Source organism: Talpa europaea (assembly GCF_964194135.1).
Source record: "Talpa europaea genome assembly, chromosome: 13".
Lineage (NCBI taxonomy): Eukaryota > Metazoa > Chordata > Mammalia > Eulipotyphla > Talpidae > Talpa > Talpa europaea.
In genome coordinates this window covers 79,692,549-79,715,170 of record NC_140080.1, presented here as the reverse complement: position 1 = coordinate 79,715,170, position 22,622 = coordinate 79,692,549, and the positions used below count along the sequence as shown (strand labels likewise).

The following is a 22,622-nucleotide window of genomic DNA, read 5'->3' as shown; positions in this document are numbered from 1 at the left end:
TGGCCCTTGCTGTTCAAATTACTTACTCGCCCTTGTCTCCAAAAGCCAGCTGAATTCAAGGGATGTCAAGCCCATAGGACTGGCTTACAGAATGGTGATGTTGGGTCTCCTCACTCACGGGGATTCTGGAAGTTATTCTCATCCTCCTAATGGTGGGGTCTTGTCTGGTCATACGCTTGGTGTCAACATTATTAAAGGGGTTTCTACCCGTCCCAAGCCTGGAGCCCTGTGTGTGTCTCTCTCAGGCTGAGACAGAATTTCAGTCCTCACACCTATAGGTAGGGCCTCCCCAACATTCAGCAGGAAGCAGCTACAGAAGATTGACACTGGTGTCCCTTTGCCCTTTAACAAGGAGGAGGAAAGATCTCTCAGAGGGAATGAGACAGGAAGGGTCCTGGGACAGACACAGAGGGACAGGACTCAACTCTTCGCTGTTCCCATTGTTTTCACTGGACTAGGAAGCAAGAGGTTAAATAAATATGAACAGGGCTGAAATCTCTGAGGGAGGTATGAGGTAAATTGCAGCCTCCCCCACTCCAGTGATTCTGGAAAGACCTCCATGCACATTCCAGGGCAAGATGACCCACATCCTACTTGTTTAAAATCCCTCTGTCCTGGTTAAGGTCCGGGGCCCTGCTATGGCTCAGTAGTCTGGCTAAACAAAAAACTGGTCAGAACCAGTTCAGGACCCCACCAGTGAGCCCCCTCCAACTAAACATATGTATATCAGCAGCCTTGAGACCCAAGGCCCGATTCTCTCCTGAACTTGCCCACACTCCTTCTTGAGTGTGGACTATCACTTGCCATAAGAGATTCATTTCTAACTCACTCTGATTCCCATGCTAATTCTTTCCTGAGCCAAAGTCAAGAACCTCATGCCCTGGGGGACGGCCTCATTGTTTCCCAACTCATTCCTATTACAGTGTTGGAGCTTGAATGCCATCTGAACTGAATGGGGCTAGTTGAAGGAGCCACCAGAGGATTTTAACCAAACAGAGTGACAGGACAGGACTTCAGGAAGAAGAGCGAGGGGTCGAGAGCAGCAGGCGAGAAGGGGAGGCTGAGTCACGGGCCGGCCGACTGGGTGACTCTGCGCTGTGGGATCCCACCCTCCCTCCCTCACACGTGAACTCTGGGCTCTCTGCTAACCTGATTGTTCCACGAATGCTATGTCCCTTCTTTCTCTCCATTCCATCTATTTGTCTGGATTTCACACATCTTTCAAGACCTGCTCACATGGCCTTCATAGCAAAGCTTTCTTTGACTATTTATTCCAATCTACAAGAATCTATGCTCTTTGCCTAACTCTCAGTATTTTGTCGAAGGCAGGTCTGTGTGTACTTCAAATACCTAAGTTTCGCTTTTCATCTTGATAATCCACTCAAAGTCGCTTACCCAGCAGATCTCAAGAATTTTCACTGATTTGAGATACAAAGGGCCATCTCGTGGCAGAGAGGGGGAATGCATGTTTTGTACAGTAAATTTTGGGCCATAACAGCACCTGCAGAAGGTATACATATGCTAACTTTGTCTCTTTGTTTTTATAGCTTTCCTTCCTGATACATTTTCGAGAATACAAAATACATCATAATAAATGTCGGGAATTGCCTGTGTAAATGGCTGTGTCTGATTTCTAATTATTCTACCCATTTACATGCTAGTAAATTCCTCAATAGAACTTTTCAAATAATATTTATTGAGCATCTATTACACTGTGCTCACAGTATTGGGTCTTATGAGGTGAGTTCAAGTGTTGTAAGAGTCAATTAATCCATGAAGGCAGTATTTCTCAAAGTGTTCCATGGCAAACTAGTACATAAAAATGGATTGAGGAAAATAAGGGTGCCTTGGCAAAATTGGCTTGAAAAACTCTGAAAACTGTGACTTCAGGCCAGAGATTGCCATGCACATTAGTGAGTTAGACTGATCCAAGAAGTCCTGAAATAAGGAGGCCTATTTAACTTCATTTAACCCAATGCTTTGTCAAGTTTCCCTCGCCACAAATGCTTTTAAAGTAACATCTATTAACATTCTGCAGAACCACTGCTCCAGTGTTCCACCTCTTAAAAAATGTGGCCTTGAGGTATTTTAGTCCAGGGTTCTTTGGGTGGAGCCGAGATTTCATCTAAAGACAAAGTAAAATGGGCCAAACCCACATTCCAGCCACTTAAGGTCCTTTGCTGAACCAGGTTGGGTATTTAAAATATAAAATCCCAATCCTTCCTCCTCTGTAGTAAAAATAACAAGTGCTCCTACGTGCCTGCTTTGCGCTGGCATTATCTAAGCATGGCACATATTTAATCCTCATAAGTGTAGTATCTACCTGACACTCAAACACTGCCTCCCATTACCCCACTTTACATATGAGGGAACTGAGAAACAGAGAGAGTAAGTAACGCGTCAAGGTCACTGATTAGCAAAGAGTAGGGTGAGTACCTGAACCCAGGCCATCTGGCTCCCAAGTCTCTGATCTTATTCCAAAGCCCCCCCTACCAGGCTAGCCCACCTGCCCTTACCTTAGAGCAGATGGATAGTCACCAGGGAGAAGCAACCCACCACCCAAATGCAGACTGTCCAGGTCAATTTCAAGATGGGGAAACAGAGGCAGAGAGAGAGACAAAATCAGCCCTGCTCTGCCCCCACCCTCAGTTCCAACCATTGCTGTGTGTGGGTTTAGAGATTTAGCAGCTGAGTGTTGATTTTTTTTTTTATTAAAATGTCATTTATTGGGCCTCCTCGGTGGCGCAGCAGTTGAGCGCCAGGTTGCGAGGCTGCCCGCAGCCTCTGCGGCGCCGGTTCGATCCCCGGCTGCTCCCCGGCCACCAGAGGGTCCCACATGGCGCGCAGACCTCTCCTGCCGCCCGCTGCTCCCCTCTGCAGTGTACTTTGGTCCTTCTGCCTGCTCTGCTCCCTGCTCTGGCTCTGGTGAATTCTCTCACCCTCCCGCGCTTCTGACTGTACCCAATGCTTGTATAAATAAATAAATAAATCTTTAAAAAAAAAAAAAAAAGGCCATTTAAAATAAATAAATAAAATAAAATGTCATTTATTAATGCTGTTAATTTAATGTTAATATATTAATGTTATTGGTTATGTTATTAATTAATGCTTATTTTAAAATTGCATCTATGGTTGCTAAAAGAGAAAAGGTCACTAAAAGATAAAAAGCTTATTTGATCAAAAATAATTTGAATTAGGTAACATCAAACCAGATGTGGCTAGGAGTGTTCCACTGCTGGAGTTAGAGGAAAGGCTTTTATAGAGTAAAGGTAGAAGAAATGCAAGGAAAGAATTTAACTATACATTAAATGGTTGTCTTATTTGGGAAAACCTTAGTTGTCTGTGATTGGTTTTCCTTAGGTTCAAATTTCTTAACCTTGATGTAATTATTTAATTTATTTTTTTAATTGTAAAGCATTTTATTGTATACGTATATATATATTCTATTTTTTTAATTTAAATTTTATTTTTATATTCCCCATACAATTACAACCCCCTTATTTTGACCCCAATCCCTCCTTTCCCCACCCCCTACCCCCCCCATAGAGTGTCTCTGGTTCATAGTTGTTTGTTGATTTTGTGATTGTCTGTTTTGCTAACCAATTGGTGCATCTCTCTGACCCGAGACTGACAGTGATATGAAAAGAATAAACCACTTTTTTGATAAAATTTAAATCCCCAACACAAAAGAGAAAAGTGTGCAATAAAACCATGTATCGCAAGCTAAGTGGACTGAAGAAAGTTTTTGTCTTCAAAATGATGCAGTCTGTACCATTTACTTTGGAGAAAAAAGCTATTTCCACAATCTGATATTAAGGTGTTATGAGGAAGGCCACATTTTGTAATTAAGATCTAACATGGTCAGTCAAAGGGAGAAAATAATTCAAGTTTACTCAATAAACAAAGTCTGTGCAAAGGTGCAGTGTTATAATAGGCAACCAAAATATCAATACATGCATCTGAACTCTTGGCAAAAGAACTCAAATCCTTTAATGACTTAAATAATAAAAGCGGGGGTAAGTACAACTGGAGATATTTCATTTTCAGACTTAAAAAAAAAAACACCTCGGGCCTCCCCAGTGGCGCAGCAGTTGAGTGCTGGGTTGCAAAGCTGCCCGCAGCCTCTACAGCGCCGGTTCAATCCCCGGCTGCTCCCCGGCCACCGGAGGAGGGTCCCACATGGTGCGCAGACCTCTCCTGCCGCCCGCTGCTCCCCTCAGCAGTGTACTTCGGTCCTTCTGCCTGCTCTGCTCCCCGCTCTGGCTCTGGTGGATTCTCTCACCCTCCCGCCCTTCTGACTGTACCCAGTGCTTGCATAAATAAATAAATAAATGTTTAAAAAAAAAGAAAAATCTTTAAAAAACAAACAAAAGAACAAAACAAAACAACAAAAAAAAAACCACCTCAAAATTGTGGCCTGTGCCCATTCTTATTTTCCTGAGATGATTTTCAAACAAAACCAAATTCTTCCACATTGGAGTAGAGGACTAAGATTCTATGGGGCCTCCCCGGTGGCGCAGCGGTTGAGCGCTGGGTTGCGAAGCTGCCCGCGGCCTCTGCGGCGCCGGTTCAATCCCCGGCTGCTCCCAGGCCACCGGAGGAGGGTCCCACATGGCGCGCAGACCTCTCCTGCCGCCCGCTGCTCCCCTCAGCAGTGTACTTCAGTCCTTCTGCCTGCTCTGCTCCCCGCTCTGGCTCTGGTGAATTCTCTCACCCTCCCACGCTTCTGACTGTACCCAGTGCATGTATAAACAAAACAAACAAACAAATAAAGAAAAACATGCCTCTATTAAAAAAAAAAAAAAAAGATTCTGGAAGACTGGGAAGGAGACAAGCCTGGAAGTGCTGCCCATATTGCACTCTCAGAGTTCCTTTGCTCAGTTAAACCCAGTGTCTTCAAATGTAAAATAGGGACTTTATTCCTACTTTAAAAATTAAAAGAACAATTCCTCAAGGTCTCTGGAATGGCCATTTCCTTCAAGAGATTAATGGGTTTACTTAGAACAGCTACCAGGGTTCAGAGACATAATGACAAGGTCTCCTGTCCTTGAGGCTGCCTCTGACCCCAACCCTCAGGTCACTTGATTCTCCAGCCCAACTTCTGGTTTCACTCCTTCTCCTAACCCCCTAGCAGGGCTGGGTTAACTGAAGGAAGAGATGGGCTCAACCTTTTGGGAAAATACCAGCAGCTGGTTGATTCTTTGTGCTTGAAGGAGTTTCCACCTTGACACCACTGACATTTGGGCCAGATAACTGTTGTGGGGGGCCATCCTTGAAAGCATTTTGCAGCATCCCGACCTCCACTCACTAGATGCCAGGTGATAGTCAAAAAGGCTCCAGACATCCTCAAATGCCCCCTGAGAGGCAAAATGACCCACCTGAGAACCACTGCTCTTAATTCAAACATTTCCAAACCCTAAATCTGAAACCTGAAGATATTCTTCCTGGCTGAAACTTGAAAAGAAAGGAAACTCCCAGACACTTTATGGGTCAGCTCTCTTGCGCTCATGCACTCAACCTTCTGGCAGCCTTGATTGTAGGTGCCTGTGTGATTTTAAATGAGCTAGGTGGCCACACTCATTGCTTCCCAAGCCCTCTCCCTACCAGTCACAGAATAGACATTGCAAAGGGAACCAAGTTGAGTGTAGGTCATCCAGGTAAATCTGATACCTTTATTGTGAGGGAATGAAAATTGAGGAGTAAGAGTGTTACCTCTGTGTACAGAGCCAGCAGTGGGGCTCTGGGAAACCTCACCTGAAGGCCTGTGCAATCTTCACCTGTGCTATCTTCAGACCCGAGAGGAGAGTCTCATGAGCAAGGTAACTTTGTTAATAAAGTTTTCAAATGCAGCAGATATCTAGGTAAATGAAGTAGTAGGTCTATGTGTCTGGGTTGCTGGGAAGGTGAGGCAAGGACGATGGGACAGGGCATGTGTAGTGTAGCAAAGCTTCCATAGGATACCGTGATGGTGGGACGTGACATGATGAATTTGCCAAAACTCATGGGACTACACAACACAAAGGGTGATCTCTGATGCAAACTACCGGCAGAGTGAATAACACGATATCCGATATCAACGTTGTTGAGTCCTCAGTTGGAACAAATGGACCACACCAAAGACAGGTGTTAAGAGGCAACTGGGTAGGGCTCAGTAGGGCTTGGTGGGGGGTTACTAGTTTATGGGAACTCTGCTCCATTTTTCTGTAAATGTAAAACTACTCTGTTTTTATCACTGTGTCTGGAAAAGTGGAGGTCAGAAAAAGACAGAAATCAGCTCTGTAAACATTTGTAATATAACTTACCCTTCCTGTGTTAGATAATGCAAAATCAAAATTAGAAGGTTTTTTCTTCGTGCTTCTGTTCTCATCTCGCACTGTGAACAGAGGAGAAAAATTTAGATGGGACAACAGTGAGATTTAACACTCCTTTTATAGCAGTGAACCCTTGAAGGTAAAAGTAACCTGTCAAACCAAGAAGCATGACTTAATGGCTGGAAGGCAGTTTGACACCTGTAAGGGTATATACAATTGTTTCTGTTGTTACATTCTTTTTAGAGCTCCCTTCTAGATTGTCACCTGAAGATGCAAGTATTCAAATTAGGGTTTCAGTTTACTAGCTAACTTCTTACTGCCAACTTTTTATAACCACAAAGAAACAAATACACACACTTCTACTGCTTGGACCAGGTTAAGGAAAGTGATGATAAAGTCTTGTTGAGTTAGAAATCAATTCTGACATCACAGGTAACTTACTCATATCAGATCTCAAACTCACTCAGAGACCCACCCAGCCCCAGAAAAAATGTGGAGGTGAGCTCCCCTCAACCATTCAGGAGGGAATGCACAGTCAAGCATTTAGAATATTCACTGAGAGCATGAGAGACTGTGAAAGGAAAATTCCTGCATAACAATATCCTTCCTTATTTATGAACCTGTACATTTAGTCATAGTGTTATGTACCACATTTAGTTACCGGGTATCTCCCACCCTGATGCACTCATAAAATACTTGACTTGCCATAATATCTCCCTAATTTGAAAATAACTTACTTAACATCTTTATCAAAGGAGAATGCAAGAAAGAACTAGAGAGAAGTGAAAAAGGCCCATGAGTGGCCCAAATTATACCATAAGATCTATAAACAAGCACTCATGCTTATAACACATAAAAACTTTTCAGCTCTTCACCCAGAGCTTTCTCAAATATTAATGTTGTAGTAAAATCAAAGCATTAAATAAAATTTAAACTATGTTTCAGCAACCCGGTTATTTAAAAATTAAATAGTTCTGTACATTTTTTTAAGTTGCCTTTTTAAAATTGTAGTCATGTGTACATGACACAAGATTTAGCCTGTTACCCTTTTTTGCACCTCAAGTTCCTCAGATACTAAGTGTCAATTACACTCTCTCCTGCCCTCTACCCCCACCCCCACCCCCAGCTTCCCTGAAGCCTCCAGCATCTCCATCCACCAGAGATCGCAGACTCTCAGGCCTCCTTTGGGTGCTCATCCAGGGATTTCCTTTTGAAACTTTCCTGCACTGGGCCCCCTGGAAATGGAGTGTTCTCCTTTCTGGGTCACACCTTGGTTCAATGCACACCTCCCCTGAGTAAAGGCACATGGAGTTTGGAGATGTTACACAACTCTGGTGAAGACTGAATGTTTTGTAACTGGCCGAAATTAGCGATGATGGTCAAAGTCTTTCCCTCTTCTTTGTTTTTTGGCTTTGTTATTGTCGGCTTTTTGTTGTTTAGAGTTGGTTGGATTTTTTTTTTTTTTTTTTTTTTTGGTTTGTTTTTTGTTTGTGGTAATTTCATTTGCTTCGCCTATAGTGCCATCTAGTGTATTAGGAGGAAAAAATACTTGTGAAATTTAGGGGGCTCCATAATTTGCAAATAAAGATGAAAATCATCATAAAAACACTGTAAGTCAAGTTTGCAAAATAAAAATAGGGTCACATGGATTTGTTTCTAAATGTGCAAAATTCTCAAATTTATGTTGAGGGCTTGGTTTGGAATTTAAGGAGTCTAAAAGGTGTCTGCCCATCACTGTATCTCAGGGACCTGAGATCCAGAAGAGTTTAGAGATTTTCTCAGGAGCCCATAAAGAGTTGGGCACAGAACTTAGATCTTTTGCCCCCACCCCAGGCCCCCCCCCACAAGCTCTTGCCTCCACCAACTCCTCCTGGACATTATTACCCCCTCCTCACCAACCTCCACTCCCATCCCTAGACATTCACTCTCAACCAGAGAGAAGCTGCTATTTTAATTTGCCAAAAACAAATTTGTGAGCCAAATTTGCCAAAAAGCATACAACTGGTTACCCATCTTTCTTAGTGGACTTAACTGGGTAACAAATGGTGTCACTAACAATTCCTCAAACCTAATATCCCACTTTAGTCACCATTTCAAAGCAACTGGCAGAGACCTTCTTGGAAAAATTAGTCACCCTGCAGCGCCAGGAGTCACGTGTCTCATAGGAAATTATGCCTTTTAATTCCTGAGGAGTCACAGCTCTGGTGTCAATCAGGCTATTCCATGCCACAAGCCTTTAAGAACTAAAGGTCTGGGATTACTGAACCTTGAAAGCAACGTAAACGCCAGACAGGCTGCACTGGATACTGCCGAGTGCCATTTCCACCGATTTTCATGACCCTCTAGATTTTGAGGCTCTGCTGCAGTGTCCTGGAAATCACATGGGGCAAAGCCTGGCTTTACATACTGTGGGGTGCTACGTCGGGTCAGAATCAGTGGTGGGTACTCATCGCTGTGCTCCATCCTTCACTCTGGAAGCACAAGCGTCTTCCTGATCTAAACATGCACTGATGCAAATGTCCTCTTGGGACTAGGATACTGAGAACTAGAGAGCCCAGGGTTTTGCCCCTGCTCCTCAGTGATGTGCCCTCTGTACTGCCTTTGGCTCAGAACCCTGAATTTCCTCAAGATGAGGGTCTGAGTGGACCCAGAAAACTCAGGAACAAAAAAAAAAAAATCTCAGGAGAGAAGTTTTTAAAGGAGTAGTGTAAAAGAATAAAGGTGAAGGGGAGAATGGAGAAACAAGGGCTATGACAGTTAAGGAGTGCAGTTTCTTTTTTTTTTTTTAATATTTTTTTTAATTTTTTTTTTTTTAATAGAGGCATGCTTTATTTATTTGTTTGCTGGTTTGTTTGTTTTGTTTATACATGCACTGGGTACAGTCAGAAGCGCGGGAGGGTGAGAGAATTCACCAGAGCCAGAGCGGAGAGCAGAGCAGGCAGAAGGACCGAAGTACACTGCTGAGGGGAGCAGCGGGCGGCAGGAGAGGTCTGCGCGCCATGTGGGACCCTCCTCAGGTGGCCGGGGAGCAGCCGGGGATCGAACCGGCGCCGCAGAGGCCGTGCGCAGTTTCGCAACCCAGCGCTCAACCGCTGCGCCACCAGGGAGGCCCCGGAGTGCAGTTTCTTTTAAGGGGCATGAAAATGTTCAAAAATTATCATGGTATGGTTTGCCTAGCTGTAAGTATACTAAAGGTCAATGAGTTGTACGCCTTAAGTGAGTGACACTATATGAATTATATCTTAATAACACTGCTTTTAAATGCAAAAAAAAAAAGAGGAGAGATGTAGAGAAAAGGTTAAGAGAAATGTAAATAATTTAGGTAATTTTTTTGGTCCTGATATATACAATTAATGGTCCAGTTGAATATAGAAATAATTTCATGCAATATTTTGAAGTTATTCAAAGTGGAAAATAGGAAGGGGTGGCAGCTTATCACCCACATCACTTCAAGGGGCTGCTCCCTGCCCTGGGGGTAGAGCCGGCAGGTCTTGGACAGTGACACTTGCTTGTTCTGATAAATCGGCAAAAACAAGTTTGCTGTGTCAGTGTGACCATAGGATACACTAACCAGACAGAAAAGAAAACACAAAATTCTCTGGACAGAACTTTCTCTTTATATTTTTTCTTTTTGGCTTTATTGTAAGTAGCAATGCTCATGAAAGTAGAAAAATCCACTTAAATATAGTTAATATTTCCTTAATTCATTGAAACAAAAGTAAACATCTTTCAATAAGAATCTCAAAAGATTTTAATGTAAAAAGATGTAATTTTGATATTATCCAGAGTTGGAAGGATGAAAGAAGATGTACTTAGATGCAATTGGTGGAGTTATAAACTGGTGAAAATTTTTTTGTAGAACAAATTCACAAAATCCATTAAAATGAAAAATGTACATACCCACTGACCCAGCAATTTATACTACTAGAGAGCAATTGTACTATATTAAAGAAATACTCCCTTTATGTACAATGATTAATGTTTGAGGATGCACATTATTTGCAGCATTATTTGTATCCGCAAGCAATTAAACATCACCTAAATGTCCACCAGTGTTAAATAAATACAGCCTTGCTATGGAATACTATGCACCAATGAAAACAATGATGTGGATCCATATATAGTAACAAAGAATGATTTTGAAGACAATGTGTTTTCTCCCCATCCACTCACTGCCCACTTTCAGATTATTGTGTCACTTGGAGAAAGAAAGTTTGAATTAAAAAGTAACATTTAAATTTGACAAGTAAAACCTCAACTAGTACAGAAAATATGAAAACAAAGTTCCTCTCTTCACTCTACCAACCATTGTTAATGTATTGTGTAATGGTTCTGAAGAGGAGTACGGATATATCAGCATGTACATGCAAAAACTTTAAAATTAAAAAAAAAAAATTGTATACACTTTTGGGCACCTGGATTTCCCACTTAATAATGTATCTTAAAAATCTTTCCATATGAGCACATGCAGATCTACCTAATTCTAAGACATGCTGTCAAGTGAAAACTTGCAGAAAAAGCAAAGAATGAAAAAGCCTAGATACCTAGTTTTCTCTGGGTAGTGGCATGGGCTGGAAGCACAACATCTGAAGTTTTATTTATTTTATTTTTTTAAAGATTGATTGATTGATTGATTGATTGATTGATTGATTTATACAAGCCCTGGGTACAGTCAGAAGCGCAGGAGGGTGAGAGAATTCACCAGAGCCAGAGCGGGGAACAGAACAGGCAGACTGACGAAATACAATGCTAAGGCGAGCAGCAGGTGTGGAAGGAGAGGTCTGTCGCGCCATGTGGGCCCCTCGCCGGAGGCTGGGGATCAAATCGGTGCTGCAGAGGCTGCGGACAGCTTTGCAACCCAGCGCTCAACTGCTGTGCCACTGGGGAGGCCCCCCACCTGAAGTTTTAATCTATACTCCTGTGATTGTTTAAAATTAATACTTTGGTAAGTAATAAGGAAACAAATGCACTGGCTCGGGTTCAGATGTTCACAATCAGAAAATTGCTAAGGCAAGAAATTCTATCACTACTTTGGTAGATGAGCCACATCAGGAAACCCCCTGTTCCAGCTTCCATAGAGGTGCAGTGACAGGCTGGGGGTAGGAGGGGATGTCCTGATGCTGATGTGGCCTCAGGTGTTCTCATTCACTTAGGCTCCTAACAAGTCACCCAAAGGCAACCCTCTATACCTTATTTCCCCTCTCCAGATCCCTCTGAGCTCTCTTTCCTCCCTCTCCCCAATCCACACAACCCCCACAGAGGGAAAGAAACCTAAGGGCTTGTTTTTTTTTTTAAAGATTTATTTATTTATGCATACAAGAGCTGGGGTACAGGCCAGAGATGCGGGAGGATGAGAGGATCCACCAGAGACAGAGTGGGGAACAGAACAGGCAGACTGACTGAAATACACTGCTGAGGGGAGCAGCCGGTGAGGCAGGAGAGGTCTGCTGCTCCATGTGGGTTGCTCCCTGGCCGTGAAGTCATGCTGCAGAGGCTGCAGACAGCTTCATAGTGAGTGCTTAATCCCTTGCACCACCAGGGAGGCCCAAAACCTAAGGGTTTTATTGCCCAATATCCTAGGAAGGACCTTGGGTTTCCCTGGCTGCCCTAATGAAACCTGAGCTCCATCATTTGTCAGAATTATCTCCTTCAAATTCCTCTCAGAATCCCTGGAGGGTCTTTTAAATGGTGAACCAATGACCAAGTTGAACTCAGGCTTGATCAGGATGAACAGAAAGGCAAAGCTCTAATTCTTGGGAGAGAGGAGCCTCCAGATTCTAAACTAATCTGAGCAATGTTGACTGTATTTTTCAAAGTCTATCAGAGAGGCTTGTGCAGAGTTTTGATTATAGTCCTGCCATACACTCGCTGTCCCAACTCCAGTCAAGAGCCTTTCCAGGACATTTTGGCCAGAATCACAAAGTTTTGCAAATAGTCCCCGCCTCAGTGGCAGATGATGGGAATTGAGGGGCACCTTTGGTTCAGCGATTTGGAATTCTGTTTGGTAGTGAGTTTGCTCCACACATGGTTTACTTACTATACAGCTTGGGAAACAGCTTGTACTTGGAATCTCCAGGCCTTGAAATAATGATTCGAATTTTTCTTTGAGATGAGATTGACGGAAATGCAGAATTTAGTAAGAATAGAAAAGAGAGATAAGAAGACCCTATTCAAATATCTAGTGTTGAATATTTAAGATGAGCTGTTACTTGAAACACAGAACGTGCTCTTATAAATCTGTTAATTAAAAGTATAAAGCTTGCCAGATCTATAACATTATTCTAGTCATGCTATTCAAGTGAACACAAAAATGTGTCTTCTGAATGTAAAATCTAAGAATGGCCCACTGACAAATGGTCAATTTAAACTGTGAAAGATGGCAGCAACCTGAAATGGACACAATTAGATGCTCAATTAATTTCTGTCTACCAAAGCAACGAGGCCCAGAAGTGAACATCTCACCGAGGTGTCTCATTTGTCTCTGCTTCAATAACCTGGCTGTTTTCTTCTTCCTTCATTTCCTTTGTGGGCTATTGTGCAACAAAAATGCCTCCATTATCAGATTCAAAATTGAATCCTATGATACTGTAGCCTGAGGAAAAGGAAGCATTGAATATCATTCCTAGTTTTAGGCCCAGAAGATATTTAGGAAATGTTACTGTATATACACCACATGCAACATTAGTGCTTTTAATTTCTTTTTTACTGGTGCAATGGAGATTAATTTGCATGAGCTTGTTTCAATTTCTGTAATAAGATCTGGATTTTACATTAAGCTTTCCATCTCAAAAACAAACAGTTAAAAAGGACACATTTCTTCATTCAATTGTTTTTATTATAGTTCTATTTTACAGTCCCTGCATCTAATATTCACTTTAAAGCTTGACTATACATACCCAATGGTTCTAATTTGTTTTTTATTTGTTTCCTGATTACCTCCTCTTTCGACCAGGAAACTTCCTAAGTTTCAGAATGCTGTGTAACCTGACAAAACACTGGAACTACCAAAAGTAGAGTCTGTAGATCCAGGAAAGGCATTTATACTATTTAACATACTGTCAGGACTGGTCAGTTGTGCTGGGAACACAGTGTGTCCCAAAGGGGACATGTGTTTTTAATGAGTATGAACTGGTTATAGAATTTGAGGTTTCAGAGAAGTGTCAAGTCTACTAGACTAGAGTGTGGTATTATACTTAATTCATGTTCCCACAGACTACCCTCTGGTTACAACAGATCTGCAGGACGCAGAGGTCACTGCTATCTAGAAGAGTTGACATCAACCTGGTCACATGTGCCATGTGACATCACGGTATCGTCTATGAGGTCAATTATCTTTTTTTTTTAACCCACAGCAGGTTTAGTGACAATGACCCCATATTATATGCAGAGCAGGTTCACTTTGTGCCAGTTGTTGAGAGCACACATCCCTCGACCCCTCCTTCCTTCCCCATGAGATAAATTAAAGGGTTTAACTTAAATCCATCAAGTCTTTAGAACCAACTTCCAGTTGGGGTGTTTGTAAAGTAGGTGAGACTTTGAGGAAGGGGACAGATCTAAAAAGGGAGCTGTCCTGAGAAACAATTGGCATGGTTTCATAAACAAGTCAGTGTCATTGAAAATTTGAGAAGATAAATACAATAAAAAGAGAGAAGATGGGAGATGGCGGAAGCTGTGCTAATTCAAAGAGACTTAAAAGATACAATAAGCAGAAATCCTGAATGAACCCTGGCTAGAGAACCAGCTGGCTAAAGAACAGTATGTGGCATAACACTTTGTTTTGAAAAAACATACCTGTAGATGCGCATGAAGTACATACATACATATATATATATATATATATATATATATATACACACACACAGGAAAGATCTGGAACGACATGTGGATACACACTAATGTTCTCCCTTAGTTAACACCTTAGTATACCTGGGTTGTGGGAGTGTGGTGATTTTTATTTTATTTATCCAATTTTTAAAAAGATTTATTTATTTATGCATACAAGAACTGGGGTACAGGCCAGAAGTGTGGGGAGTGAGAGGATTCACCAGTGACAGAGTGAGGACAGAACAGGCAGATGTACTGACATACACCGCTGAGGGGAGCAGCGGGTGAGATAGGAGAGGTCTGCTGTGCCATGTGGGTAGCTCCCTACCTGGGGATCGAACTTGTGCTGCAGTGGCAGCGGATAGCTTCATAGGTTTGTATCTTAACCCCTTGCACCACCAGGGAGGTCCTATTTATCCAATTTTTACCTATCATTTCTTTCAACTTGATTTACAATTATGTAATTAATCATGCAATTTTAGAACTGCCAATTCATACCACTGAGAATACAGAAAACAATAACTCAGGAATTCTTAGATCTATTCAAGTTCTAAGACTTGGGATAGCTCTAAACTTAGAATGAAGGGGGAAATGTTGACCAATAAATCATGTTGACGGGCTACCGAAAATTCAGGGAAAAGATGAACAACAACTCACAATGTATATAATTTAATATAAATTTTTATGTTTAAGAATTTAAATATAAAAATAAGGGGAGAACAACCACTGGGGTTTTCCTGATTTGGACAGGAGACCATGGCAAGTGTGCTCGTGGAGATCTGCTAGGATCTAATCGGATCTGACCTGATCAAGTGCTGAATAATCAATATTGGCAATTTAAATTAAGACCACTCATTTATCTATTATTTGCTTATTTTAGCAATAGTGTTTCACAGACGACTACCGAATCTGTTACCAATTACAATGTTTTTGTCCACAAACGAGTATGAATAAGTCATTTGGAAAAGGCAAAATCAATGCTAACCAGGGGAGACATTTCTTTTACCAGTTTCCACATTCTCTGGCATGTCTAGTGATTATCCATCACCTGAAAGAGGACAGGAAATTTGGGGGGGAGGGCGGGGAGAATGAAATATAGGGGGGACAGCAGTCATAAAATGAGTTTGGTGCTGTATTTACTACATCCTAAGAGGTATTAAATGGATTTAAGAGGATTAGAAAACTCACTGAATTCACCAAGCAAATCTCTTTAGTAAACAACTGAAGCTAATCTCCATATTCACACTGAGACTCCAGTTGTTCTCTACTAATCATTTAGGGTGGTCACTACGGATAGATTGGATTTGACATATGAGAGAAGCCATTTGCTGACCCAGACCTATAATGCCCAGCAGTTTTTACCTTTAAGGAGGTGGCTTACTTCTTAGAAACTTTAAGGAAACACTGATTTAAGAAGCCCGGTTGTCAGGAGCTCTGGAAGTCTACACACTAATTGAAGTACTCAATAAAAATTCATTGGGGGGATGACAACTTCCATTCAGAATATGAGGCACTGTTAACAATTTTTTTTTTTTAATAGTTTAAGACACGGTTCCTCTCTGCCCTTAAATGGTTGGTTTTCTCGCCAGCATCAGAAACATAAGAATACATGCCTCTGTATGGCAGTGTCTTTATTTTATTTTTTTTAAAGATTTATTTTTATTTATTTATTACACAAGCACTGAATACAGTCAGAAGCACGGGAGGGTGAGAGAATTCACAACAGCCAGAGCGGGGAGCAGAGCAGGCAGAAGGACCGAAGTACACTGCTGAGGGGAGCAGCGGGCGGCAGGAGAGGTCTGCGCGCCATGCGGGACCCTCCTCCAGTGGCCTGGGAGCAGCCGGGGATCGAACCGGCGCCGCAGAGGCTGCGGGCAGCTTCTCAACCCGGCGCTCAACCACTGCACCACCGGGGAGGCCCGATGTGTCTTTATTTTTTAATAGATTAGTTTTCATTGAGGTAAGGTTGATTTACAATACTCAGTATGATGTAAGGGTATTAGTCCACACCTCTTTAGATGATGTTACTACACCACACCCACATTCAGAGCACCCATTTCTTCACTAGCATCCATTGGGCCCCTTCTCCGTTTGCTCCCTACTGCCCACCCTCCCACTCTGGCAGCCTCAATTCTACAGTCAGATTCCTAGGCTTTGTATTGTTTTAGTTCTATCTCTTCCTTTGTTTTTATTTTTTCTTTTTTTAAAGATTTATTTATTTATGCATAGAAGAACTGGGATGTAAGTCGGAGGTGCAGGGGTGAGAGGGTTCACCAGAGACAAACGAGGAGCATAACAGGTGGATTTACTGAAATACACTGTTGAGGGGAGCAGCAGGCAAGACAGGAGAGGTCTGCAGTGTCATATGTGGGTTAGCCCCCTGGCCTGGCATCAAACTCAGGCCGTCCTGGTGATAGCACTGAGACAACCCCTATGCCAACAGGGAAGCCCTGTTTGTTTCTTTATATTACATATGTGAGTGAAATCATCTGGTATTTGTCTTTTTCCTTCTAATTTATTTCATTTAGTATAATCCTCTCTCCAGTTCCACCCCTGCTGTTGCAAATGGCCAGAGCTCATCTTTTATTTATAGCTGAGTAGTACTCCACTGTGTCCATAGCACATCTTCCTAATCCACTCATCTGCTGTTGGTCACGTAGGTTATTTCCACAGCCTTTGACCCTTTTCTCCCTCGCCCCTCCTCACCTCAGAGATCTCATTTTGTTTATTAAAGACCACTAGTTTTTATAAGTATTTTACTTTGCCAAATAGTCTATTATGTAAATTTCCAATATTTCTCTTTGTCATTCTGACGTGCTTTACTATGCATAATTCCCTCCATTTTGCTGTTAATGGCAACATTTAGTATTTCATAGTGTGGCTATATATATACCACATCTTGATCAAATCTTCTATCCATGGGCATTTAGGTTACTACCATATGTCCTGGTTATTATAAGAAGTACTGCCATAAACATTTTAGAGTGTACAGTTTCTGAGTTGATGGTTTCACAGTCTTTGTAAAGGTGCCCAGAAGTGGCATTGCTGAGTCATATGGTATTTTCATTTTAGTTTTTTTAAGGTAAATCCAGATCACTTTCCAAAATAGTTGTACCAGTTTACATCCCCACCAAGAGGGGCATTGCCTCTTTCTCTGTATCCTCTCCTGCATCAGATTTTTATTGTTATTGTTGTTTGTTCATATACCATTCTGATGGGTACGAGGTGATATCACATTGTGGTCTTAACCTACATCTCCCTTAAATGATGAACATTTTTTCCATGTATCCATTGGTCTTCCGGATAACCTCTTTGACAAATTGTTTAGTTCTGCTGCCCATTTATTAATTGGGTTGTTCATTTTCAATTGTTGGATTTAGTTTTTATTTATTTGGCTATTAACCCCTTGTCATTTGTGTAATGTGTAAATATTTTCTCTCATTCAGTAGGATTTTTTTAGTCTACTTAAATTTTCTTTTGCTGTGTACGTTTTTAAATTTGAAGTAAACCCAATTGTTTAATTTGCTTTTATTTCCCCTGCCATAGGGCCCATATACTGTTCTTTTTAATAGCAATAATTTCCATAATAAATTCAATCCTTCTAGATAAAGGTCAGCACCCTTAGAGACACCTGAGGTGTCTTAGGCAAATCTGACTAAGGCCCTTAGTCAGAACATTCTGCTGATGTTCAGGTCATCAGGGCAAATGGCCATTCATTCATTTCAAAATAATTTATTTGATGTCTACTTCCGACACTATTTTGGGTGCAAATCATACACAGGTTATTATTGCCCTCAGGGGAGTTAAATTGTGACTTTCGACAAAGCTCTGTCTCTGGGCCTCTCTTCCTCAGGGTGCACTCACACCAGACCCACACTACTTAAATTCAAATTCCTGCTTCATCTTTCCTGTTGTGTTCCTTTGGCCTCCCTAAGCCTCAGTTTTCTCGTTCTTATAACAGGGCTAATACAACTCTTTTTGAGTGGAGGTTGAAATTAACTTCATGAATGGCAAGAGCAGCTCTAGAGTGGTCAGCACTGATGAATTCCAGTAGACCACCCGCGGGACCACCCTGGGGTGGGAGGTGGCGGTGTCAGTAGGGTGTGGCTCCCTGCCCTGCAGGGGGAATTGAGGGGGAAGGGATATATAAGGCGGGGCCTGGCGCGCGGGCGCTCATCCAGTCTAGGACTGCACTCCGGAGCAGTCCCTCCAGCGGGTGGCTCCATCCTGCCCCCTGAGAACCGAGGCTGCCCCCACCGAGGCTGCCTCCCGCGCACCCGGGACCTGACTGGACAGCCGCCCACCACAGGGGGCAGAGCAGGCCTCGCGGGCCGGACGCCAGCCATGGCGGAGGGGTGGTTGCCCTACGTGGTGGAGGAGCTGCAGCTGCGCCTGGCCACCAGCCCCGACCCGAAGAGGCTGAGGAAAGATCTGAAGAAACTCTCGGCCTTGCCAGTCACCACAACCGTTCTGAGGAGGACCGGGGTCGGGCAGACGGTAGGTCGGCTGAGCACACACGAGCATGTCGGCAGCCTCGCCAGGGAGCTGGTGGCCAAGTGGAACAGGCTGGTTCCTTTGGAAGGAGACGCAGAGCCAGATGCAAGGCGCTCGGAGAAGAGCGACTCCCGAAAGCGCCCCAGGGATGCCCCTCTGAAGGGGGGCGCGAAGGGGCGCCACGGAGAAAACTGCCAGGTCTCCAGCAGCCGACCGGACGGGCCTGAGGACCGACAGAAAAAACACAAAACAGCCCCCGAGTCTGAGAGGCCACGCCAAGGGGCCCACGGAATCGCCCCCGTTTATTCTTTGGATCGGGAATCTTCTGGTTGCGGCCTTTCCCCTCCCAAGGCCGCTGGGCCTCGGCAGAGGTCCCCGGAATGTGATGGATGCCCCTCTGAGACCCGCGGGGCCCGGTGGAGGCCCGGGCAAGGCCGCTCCGAGGCGCCTCGTGACGGACAGCGGCTGGGTCGCGACCAGCGCCGCCGCGCACGGCAGGAGAACCGGGCCGCGCGTCCGCGCAAGGGGCACCCGTCTCCCCCCGGGGACAGATGCCCAGTGGGTGCCCAGGGAAATGAGACGGGCTCTGTGCCCGCCAACCAGAAGTCACACCAAGCCTGCTCCCGAGAGGAGGCCGGGACTTACTCCCAGGGGAGCGCCCTGGAGAACCCGCCCTCTGGGGGCGCCCTGAGAGAGAAGGAAAAAGAGGGGGGCAGCACCCAGCGGTCCCCCCCTGCCTCGGAGGCTATGTCAGGCAACGGCTTTAAAAAGCAGACGAGCAGCAACCCAGAAAACAAGAAATCTAACGAAAACAAGCAAAGTGTGTACCGTTTATGCACAGGAAAGGGGGCAGGAGACCGGCTGCCCAAGGTGAAAGAAGCTTCCAACAACCTAAAGACGCAAGAGAAACTAAAAACTTTTAGCTTGGCGAGCCAGTCCGTGAGCTCGCTCCCTGAAGTCAGGAAGGCAGACACGGATCATGGCTGTGAGCAGCCCACCATGTCTTTTGAGTCCTACCTCAACTATGACCAGCCCCCGAAGAGAAAGAAAAAGACTGTGAAAACATCAGCTGTTTCTCTTGAACGTAGGGGACTGAAAAAAAATTCCAAAAGCACATGTGGAAACTTGAACTTGGGTCAGGCATTGCCTGAGGTGGCTGAAATGAAGTCAGAGAAGATACAGCCAACTGGGGCCCATTTCGCCAAGCTGGACACGGTCCCCAGTGGCGCTTTGCCAGTCCTGCCTGACCCCTCATCGGCCAGGCTACCAGCTAATTACCCTCCACTTCCTGCATTTGAACTGATAACCTCCTACCAACCAGAGCAAAAAGTACTGTCTTCCCCCCAGAGAGAGGAAGAAGCTGGATTTACTGGGTACAGAATGAATTCTAAGATGCATGTGTTTTCTGGCTCCAAGCAAGCCTGTCTCCCCCATATGATGACCTTGCGGGAACAATGCATTCGGGTACTTAAAAATAACATCAATTCAATCTTTGAAGTGAGGAGTGTACCTTATTTTGTTCTTGAACCTGTTTTGGAGAGTTGTACCCCTGATCAGCTGTATCGCATAGAAAAATACAATCATATGCTGGTTGAAGAAACAGATAAATTGTGGAAAAATCATTGTAACCAAAAATTTAAGAAAGAAATGCCCTCAGAGCATGAATCGTGGCGGGAGATGTATCTTCGGCTTCAGGAAGCCGGAGAGCAAAGGCTGCAGGCACTGACAATGAATATCCAGTCTGCACATGCCAATAAGCCCAAGGGTCGACAAACAAAGATGATCTTTTTCAACTCTATGACCAACCTGCCTTCTGATATTTCAAGGAAGCAGAAATCTGAAATAGGAGCAGCTGTTCCGGAAAAAGTCAAGATCAAGCCATCCAGTTACCCCACAGGAAGCAGTGCTACTCCCTCCAGCAGTGCCAGTGGCAGTAGCATTGAGCCTATCTCAGGCACCAGCAGTGCCCACTGGGTGCAGGTTGCCAGCAGCAAGAAACCTGCAAAGAAAACTGCACCACTAATGGCTAAGACAATTAGAGACTTCAAGAACAGATTCTCCCGACGGTAAACTGAGGACATGACTTGGAGATGGAAGTTGGGAGGAATACAAAGGCAGTGGGTGGGAGGTTAGGGATGAGGACTTCCACAAAAGACCAGAGTGTTTTGCTTTGTGGGAACTTTTGAATTCTGAATTCTATAGCTTTGAAGTGTTGAACTTATAAATTGCCACCTGCCACAGCCACTGCCCCCTGACTGAGAAAATTCCAAAATTCTGAAGAAGAGAAGCCTCAGTCTCTCTCCTCAGTGAGATCAATTATACTTTTGTTGTCAACTTGCTTATTTGTTAACAATGACATCCTTTTAATGAATATTTTCCCCAATTGTATTTGTATTAATAGATAAATAAAAGCATTTGACATGGCTTTGCTTGTTTAATCTCAGTGTAGATAAGGCCTTATTGAACATAAAGCCAGAAACCATTAATTAAAAAGACTACATAAAAATGATAAAAAAAAACAAGGTCAAAAGACTAATAAACTAGGATAGATATTAGTAAACCACTTGACACTGAAAAGGCAACTTTCCTTTATATATAATGACTACCCACAAATCAGTTTATAAAGGACCAATAGTTTTCTAGGAAAATGGGTAAAACATAGGAAAAGATGGCTCATAGAAAAGGAAACAACTTAAATATGTGAAAATAGGATCACTCATAAAAATGCAAATAAAAAGCCTGTGATACAAGTTTTACCTATCAGGTGAGTAAAATTCAAAAGATTCATAGCCTGCTGTGTTGGATCAGATTATCAAATGTTACTAGTAGATTTATTAGTGGATGCAACTTCTATGAAAGTTAGTGAGCAAAATGTTAAATAGATGTTCTTTGTTAGAGCTATATCACTTTTAGGATAAGACTGAATATATAAATGGATAATGGCCAGAACGACATAAGCGCAGGAAGTCAAACCACAACCTCTGCAGCAAACATTCCAGAAAACCACACCATAAACTCTTTAACAATTAACTCACAACCCCGATAGCAATTGGCCCAGAATGGTCAGGATTTGACTAACAACTGCCACTTTCCCTGTTTTTGCCTCCAGCTTCCAAGTCAGGACCAATCAGAGAAACCCAACTATGCTCTCCAAATCAAACACCTACCGTATCCTGCTTCTTCTAGTTAGCCCCCCCTCCAGCTTTCCCAAGTCAGCAACCTCCAAACAGAAAATGCCTGAAGTCTTTCTTTTTTTCCACTTTAAAGCTTTCCCATTTCCTTGCCTACCTTTGATTCTCTTCCTAATGCAAGTGTGGTGGCTGACTCCCTTGCCATAGCAAGCTGTCAATTAATAGCTTCTGCTTGTTTTCACTTGGGTAGTTTTCACTTATTTTTACAATAATTTTATTCTACAGGTGCACATATTTCAATTACATACAAATTATCTGATATAGGAATTTTTCTCTTTTTTTAAAGATTTATTTATTTATACAAGCACTGGGTATAGTCAGAAGCACGGGAGGGTGAGGGAATTCACCAGATCCAGAGCGGGGAACAGAACAGGAAGACTGATGAAATACACTGCTGAGGGGAGCAGCGGGCATGGCAGGAGAGGTCTGTCTCGCCATGTGGGACCCTCGCTGGTGGCGGGGATCGAACCGGCACTGCAGAGGCTGCGGGCAGCTTCGCAGCCCAGCGAAGAACCACTGCACCACCAGAGGAAGCCCTGATATAGGAATTTTTCTTCTAGGATTTTATCTTACAGATATTGCTGAGTGTGTGTGTGTGTGTGTGTGTGTATTCACTAATGCACAGACATGAGCATGCATTTGAAGCCACTTTATCCCAAGGACATTTGACAGCCTCTAAGAGGCTAAGATGTTAACTAATGTGCTCAACAACCTCAAGTAGGTGCTACAGGAGCAGAAGTTGGAATCCAGAACCTAACAAGAAAGGAGAACCTAGTAAATATATGAAGGGATCCCTTCCAGG

At 43.3% G+C, this 22,622-nt stretch overlaps 2 protein-coding genes across 2 annotated transcripts in view; one reads left to right on the top strand and one right to left on the bottom strand.

Annotated features, from left to right (window-relative positions):
- KATNAL2 (katanin catalytic subunit A1 like 2) overlaps nucleotides 1–22,622 on the bottom strand; it is a gene marked incomplete at its 3' end in the record, with an annotated part of 62,369 nt that overhangs the window by 33,222 nt on the left and 6,525 nt on the right. The window contains exon 2 of the mRNA XM_084252263.1: nucleotides 6,303–6,373. Within this exon, the coding sequence (XP_084108389.1) occupies nucleotides 6,303–6,373 (71 nt within the window). The remainder of the gene's footprint in view (nucleotides 1–6,302; nucleotides 6,374–22,622) is intronic.
- Nucleotides 18,480–20,699, top strand: LOC311182845 (elongin-A-like; the record flags this gene model as incomplete). Its single annotated transcript, XM_084251968.1, has 1 exon — nucleotides 18,480–20,699. One exon carries the CDS (start codon nucleotides 18,480–18,482, stop codon nucleotides 20,697–20,699), a length of 2,220 nt encoding a protein of 739 aa, XP_084108094.1.